Genomic DNA, 6,717 nt, shown 5'->3' on the forward strand with positions numbered 1-6,717 from the left:
GAGAGAAAGAGGGGTGAGACGAACCTCTGTTCATGTATCCATGTCTTTTTCATCGTTTCATTAAAGCACTTCACATGAGTTGTCTCATAAACTGAAACTTCTGAGAAGATTTAGTTATCAGCTTTGTGAAACAGCAAACTCACCGTTCAGTTTGAAAGTTACCTTACTAAGCCTGTAATCCTGCCTTGTCGTACAGCCGTCAGGTTGAAGTGAAGGAAGCAGCGTCACATTGAAAAACTTAAATCTGGTGGTCCAATAAACACCATTACATCACCCATTTACTTTCACTTGAGGAACTGCAATGCACTAATTTTATTTATGCTTAAGATCTGCATGTTTTAAACATAACATTTAGGAACAGTACGTTGCTAAAGCACTAAGCAATAGTGTCTAATCCACTGCATTGTTCCCCAGCAAACAGCCTTGTAGGCTGAACAAAGGAACATGTAAGGGGCATGCAGGAAAGAATTAAGCTCCCTCACCAGCCGGGCTCACACATACAATAATCCTGCTGTGAATCACGTCTTTGTGCGAACCAAAATGACCACAGCCCCAGTGACGGGCGCTTCAGCGGGAGTTACCTTGGCAATGCCATGGCAGCTCTAAACTCGGTGGGGAAAATAATAATAATTTAAATGCCTTTAGTTTGGCACTTGTTGCAAACATTTGGGGTAAAGAAAACATCAATGCTGATTTTCCCTTCTCCAGGATAAATGAAGGACTATTATTTTTGTCCTTTTCCAAGTTGCTTTTCCAGCCAAGCAACCGCTTTTTAATTTCCAAACAGTAAAATAAAAATAAAAGAAATCTGGAGTACATAACTCCAAGATGCATGACTATTAAAGTGAACAATATTGCAACTTTGTCGAAAAGAAACTCTGCAACATTTACGTTATAGACACTTGAAACATTATCTTCACATTTCCAAGTGTGGATTTTAAACGCTACACCTTACTGTGTAGATCCAAATGTATATTTACACACTTAAAAGGTGCTTTATGTACATCTAACAGAGACGTTTTTTACCAGAAGAGAACGTTAAGGAGACTAATGTATCTGACCTGCTGAGGCCCTCTTCAACTGCATGATTATGTAGCATATTACCGCAGCACCACATGCTGTTAACTATCACTGAAGCAGCTAAAGCATGAGTAACTCCACTAAAAATGTTTCATCCACATCATAAAGAAATGTGATTATACTGCCTTGTATAAGTATTCCTATCCCTTCAGGGATTTCTTGTTTTGTTTTTTTAACAATTTGTCACTTCACAACAACAAACCTCAGTGCATTTTATTAGGATTGCATATAAGGTGAAAGAGAGATGATTTTCTTATATTTATGTATAAATAAAAATCTGAAACAAGTGGCATGCATTTGTATTAAGTTCTACTAAATCAACTTGTACAGCCATAGTTTAATAAAATTGCAGTTGTTGGAGTTGTTCCGTGTTGTTCTTTCTGCAGATTTTTTATTATTTTTTCCCCCTCTTTTCTTTTAAGCATTACATATTTCTTTTGGTTTTGGATGCTGTGCAGCTGGAAGGATTTTTGCTCTTTTTTTTTTTTTTTTACTTTCAGACAGTTGTTATGATGCGTAACCTTGGCAACAATGTGGTTTCGTTGTTACAACCAGGAGCAGCTGATTAGCATCTCAAAAGCTCAACAAATACTTGAACTACAACCCCAAACCTGAGAGGAGTTAAAAAAGGAGGCTTCATCGGTGCAGAGCAGGACCAAAGAGCAGAGAGAAAAAGGAGGAAGTTCAAACCATCTCTTCCCGGGTTTCTAATCATACAGCCAAACAGAGATTAAAGAGGAGCGGCAAAAGCAAATGACGTGGATTAGCTGAGCTTGCCAACAACTGATGGTGTCATCCCGGACATCTTACTGTGGGATATCTTCTCTGCTGCCTGTAAAGTGTGATATTAGTATGTCATATTTGTGAATTTTGACTATGTTGCAGAAGACACTATTACACAGCGTCTTAAGTTAGAGACATTTTCAGATTTGTTCTGAGACTGACTGCTACTGGAGATTTTTCTTGCCCACAGCATCATCATCCATTGCAACTTTTTGAAGATAATTGGAGGATATGAGTTACAAATTATCCAAATAAGGTACATTTCAATCAACTTTGCACATCGAGACTGAAATTGCTCAATCTCAGTCAGATTGGACAGTAGGGCCATAATCAAATACACAAAACTTTGACTAGGTCATTCCAACATCAATATTGTATCTCTGTTTGTATGTTTAGTGTCTTTGTAGTGCTGGAATCTGGACTTTCTCCCCAGTCTTAAGCAGTTCTTAAAAAGTTGTATTCTTGCACTTCGCTCCATACATTTTTCCATCCCATCTGCCCATCTTTGATTAGCATATATACCAAGATCATCTCATATGAAAAGAACACATTCTTCCAAATATTTTTGGACCACTCCAACACATGGAAATGCTTTGAACCAAACCATTCCCTTTAGCGCTGACTTAATGTTTAGGTTTGTTGTAATGTTGCAAGGTGTACCCATAGCCAAGTTTGAATCTTTTGCAGCCTCACAACCATGTAAAATATAATCTTATTAAACTATACTGAAGTATGTAGTTGTAATATAATAACATGTGAACAAGTAAAAGGAGTATCAATAATTTTGCAAATCACTGTAATAAAGTGTTTTACTTATGGGCAAAAATGTACAACTTGCACAAAATTACACTAAACAATGCCTTTCAAAAATTTGCTTTAATTTCAAGCCCAAGCTCATATTAGTCTTTATTCCAGATCTGTAAAGCATTAACTTGATGGCTAATAATGTAAAAGCCTGACCTTAAAATCTAAACAAGTGTCTAATAAATTTGAAACAGTTGTTAAAGTGAAATAAGAGTGCACAGCAGATTTAAAAAGGCTGGGAATCATAAGGCGGAGTGACAATAAGTCCTAAACAAACATCAGACAGAGCAGCACTGAGAGAAGCTGACTCCTCCTCCTCCTCCAGCACCAATACAGTCAGAAAACTCAAAGGGAAAAGTGGAAACCGCCACTATATTCAGCAGCGATAAAAAAAGATAGATATTGATTAAATGGTGATAACACCTCTATTTAAACGTGGCTGTAGAAAATGAAACAGCAAAGATAGTTTGAGTGTCAATCAAGCATTAGTTTAAGAATTTTGTCATTTCTATGAAGGTGAAAAGCTTTTCAACACACGCCTATGACACAAACCATCTGTCGTAGCTGTCACACATACTGTCGCTCGAGTCAGTGCTACAAGTCTAAATGCAGTCTGGAAACAGACAGTTAAATGTTTTGTATCATATCAGATTAACTTCCCCATTTAATATGGAGAGTTGAGTGAGATTTCTCCGTTTCAGAATATTTTGTTTATCAAGAAAGACTCTGTGGTTCCCTTTTCACCTGTCTGTTAGCCGGTGGCGGATGATAATGAAGTGAAAGAACAGTGAGGGCAAAGCGCCACACTGCAGGTCATTATCACAGCTGCTTCACCAACAGACCAGAGATCGGAACCGGAGAATTTTCTCTCATCAGGAAATCACATTCTGAAAAATACTTTTTCTATTAATTAAACTAATCAAAATCAAAAACAGCCAACACTTTCTGTTCAATGCGTCATCCATCAGCATGCACTCTCATTTGCCACTTTTGGAAGTTTAATAAGAACCAGATAAAGGTTAGAGAAATATGCTTTGAAACATGGGGATAATCTTGTAAGTCCTTCATTTTCAAAGCGCTTGCAGCATATTGTTGTCTTTTCTGTGCTATAGTCCTTGGGGAAAATAGCAATTCTGACCTCAAGTCAGTATTTGCCTGGAAAAAAAAAGAGTCTGATCTGTGCCTCATCGCCATCACCTCAATCACAAAACGTATCAGCATGCTTGTGATTTGCTCTCCGTTGAGCTGCAAGCGGCGAATAAAAACAGAAATTTGTCAGGAATGGTGTGTCGCCCCCATAACATGAAAATATCTAAAGGCACAGCGACACTTAAAGAAGAAGAAGGAATATTCCCCAGTGAATGGCAGTTGGGACACATCTCCAAACAGAATAAAGCTGGGTAAACAATGTCACTTCTCGAATGCTTTTAACGTATACAACATTTACACAATTTTCAATTACATCCACACCCTGCAGCAGAACTTAAAACGCAACAAAAACTTAATTTTAAGCATATTAATCATCACATTTTTATTTAAAAGACTAGTCTAGTTCATGAATGCTGATATTTACACCTGCATTTATCCTCTGAGCAAAAGCAGGAAGAAAAAGCACATTTCATCATTACAGCTGCAAAAAGAAACTAAGCTTTGCTATTCGAACGCCCCAAATGCATGAAAAATGAATGAACATACCTTCATCTCTCTATGAGTCCTCTAGGTGACCAGTGTGAGGAATCCGAGGCTGCAAAAGGGAGGATGGAGATTATGCATTACAGAGGGTGGCCAACTTCAGTCTAGCACAACAAGACACGGTTATGTTATGATGACATCACTTCTTTTGCTACAGTGGTGCACGAAAAAAATAATAAAAACCGCCTCATTTGCTGTGGTTTTTTAAATTTTTATCTCTATTATTATTAAACATCCTGATTTAGCCACTGATCTGTTGCGGGAGGACCAGGGATGGGTGTGTGAGTGAGTGTGTGTGTGTGTGTGTGTGTGTGTGTGTGCTTGGGCATTCGAGTCACATTCAGAAAGTAAAGCCGTGGCAGGCTGATCACTCTCTCGTTCGCATAGTGCTTAAAGCCGTTTATGTAACGCCTGGTGTTCTGTTGCCAGTCAAGTCAGTCAGACTCGGCTCTCTGGCTCCGAAGAACACAAAGTAACTACTCGCTGTGCAACATGGAAGTCCTCCCTGCCTTTCGTCGCTCGGCACAGATAACACGGATAATGTGGTCGTTTAATACTCGCTGAGAGCCTCACGGTGCTCTGCCTCCACCGTCTGCACCGCACTGACTCTACCAACAGTACAGCAGAGGGATGACGCCATTTCTGTAGCTGACAGTCGGACAGAAAGGAGGAACACCAGAGCTAAAAAAAAATTGCTGGGACCGTACACGCAATTTTCAGCTAGCAAATGCTTAAACACAATTTCCCCCTCCGACACAAATCTCTTTTGTCTTTTTTTAACTGTTCATTTTCGCTCTCTCTCTCTCCCTCTCTCGTCTCGCTGCTTGCTCTCTGCAGAGTACACGCGACAGCAAAAAAATAAATAAATAAAAAATTGAGCGATAATAACTCCGTGAAACACAGTCACAAACCCTTTATATAAACATGTCACGTCGTTAAACCGCAACACAGCGACAGCGTTGAGTTAAACAAAGTGAGAGGCATGTGAAAACTCACTTTGCTCGCTCTGAAAATGTTTTCTTTATCGACAGCTCCGACATTTCGCTGACTGTTTTTTTGATTGAGCTGACAAAGAAACAAGTCGACGGAGCGGTTTGCAGCAAGGTCAAGCCCGAGGAAGGAAAAAAAAATACAAAAACAACAAAAAAAGAAGACTCACATCTTCGAGTCTTCCGACGTTTTATTGTTGAGACAAGAGCCAAGGTCGGCAGCAGCCCCGCATTTCTGTGGCTCGGGAATGGTCGCGGAGGATACGAGATCATCCGCCCCAGACAGTTCAACGAGAGAATGACTGACCGCCGCCGACAGCGCAGCTAGTCCAGAAACATGTCCGTTTAAACCCGATTACTGATTGATTCCCTTTTTCCCCCCACACATTGTTTATCACGCACACAACACTGGGACTTCTCCCCTTCCGAAACGGGATCGCATCAGATCGGGGTTCCTCGATACAACGAGGCAGCCCATCTGCTCCAAGCCTACACCGGGACAAGTCGGTCGTGAGAAGCTAACGACACCGATGGCACAAAAGAATCTCCTGACAGTGCAGTTTACCTGTTAAACTACGCCGTTGGATCGCTGGTCGACGACTCGCGTCCCGCAGCCATGTCAAATACACACACACATAAAAAAAAACCCACCTTCAACGAGTCCCCCCTGATTGTTTCGAGTAATATCACTTTCCAACGTCCGTGACAGGCACTGCTCGACTGAAGCCTCTCCGAGGATTCCTCCGCTCAGCAGCAATACAACGCTACGGTTAGCCACGTCCAGAAACCCTGGAAACTATTCAACCTCGAAGGAGCATAACCTTTCACTGCGCTCATCAGCCTAATTTGTGCTCACCACAACAGAACTTTATCATCAAGTTGTCCGTTCTCTCATTCATTTCCCCCTCAAGCCGCCCCCTGCTAAAGTGCAACACACCATTAGTTAACAAGTTAGCTACAGTCACGGTTGGCTTAGTACCAGCAGGGAAGCATGCCAGTAAAATGTTCAAAATAGCGACCGCTTTGGCGAACAAAAGCAACACTTACCTTTGCTGTCAAGCTGAGGAACGCGTTTGCTCTTCGACGATAATGTATTAGTAATCCATAGGGACATTTATGTGGAAAGAATGACAGGCTTTAACGTCCGTTGAATCCCGGTGGATGTTGGATGCGGACTGGTAAAAGTGGTTTTCGCTCCGAGCTGCTGTTTGCCTTGTTGAGTAGCTGCTCTAACCTAGCTCTTTCTGTGATCCTCCGCCTTCTGAGAATGATTGACGTCGAGAATAATCCCGCCTCTCTTCAAAAGCACGACTGCCCATTGGAGGACACCATAAAACCATACGCCTTCGTGACACAGGATTGGTTGATC

The 6,717-nt window shown here is 41.0% G+C and overlaps 1 protein-coding gene and 1 long non-coding RNA gene across 7 annotated transcripts in view; one reads left to right on the top strand and one right to left on the bottom strand.

Moving 5' to 3' along the window:
• Positions 1-6,574, bottom strand: part of arid4b (AT-rich interaction domain 4B) — a 47,236-nt gene extending 40,662 nt beyond the window's left edge. For 2 of the 6 annotated variants that reach the window (XM_008430259.2, XM_008430256.2), the window contains exons 1-2: positions 6,396-6,574; positions 4,363-4,411 (exon numbers count right to left, since the gene is read on the bottom strand). In XM_008430259.2, coding sequence (XP_008428481.1) covers positions 4,363-4,368 — 6 coding nt within the window. In that variant the 5' untranslated portion in view covers positions 4,369-4,411; positions 6,396-6,574. Of the gene's footprint in view, positions 1-4,362; positions 4,412-5,518; positions 5,870-5,913; positions 5,966-5,999; positions 6,362-6,395 lie in introns of those variants that run through there. The other 4 variants (XM_008430260.2, XM_008430258.1, XM_017308862.1 and 1 more) reach the window with 4 other exon arrangements.
• On the top strand, positions 1,532-5,479 carry LOC103477263 (uncharacterized). Its single transcript, XR_535607.2, has 3 exons — positions 1,532-1,930; positions 2,054-2,119; positions 4,388-5,479. It is a non-coding gene; the product is annotated as an uncharacterized LOC103477263 (long non-coding RNA).
• Positions 6,575-6,717: the final 143 nt, after the last annotated feature.

This window comes from Poecilia reticulata, linkage group LG15, assembly GCF_000633615.1.
Source record: "Poecilia reticulata strain Guanapo linkage group LG15, Guppy_female_1.0+MT, whole genome shotgun sequence".
NCBI lineage: Eukaryota > Metazoa > Chordata > Actinopteri > Cyprinodontiformes > Poeciliidae > Poecilia > Poecilia reticulata.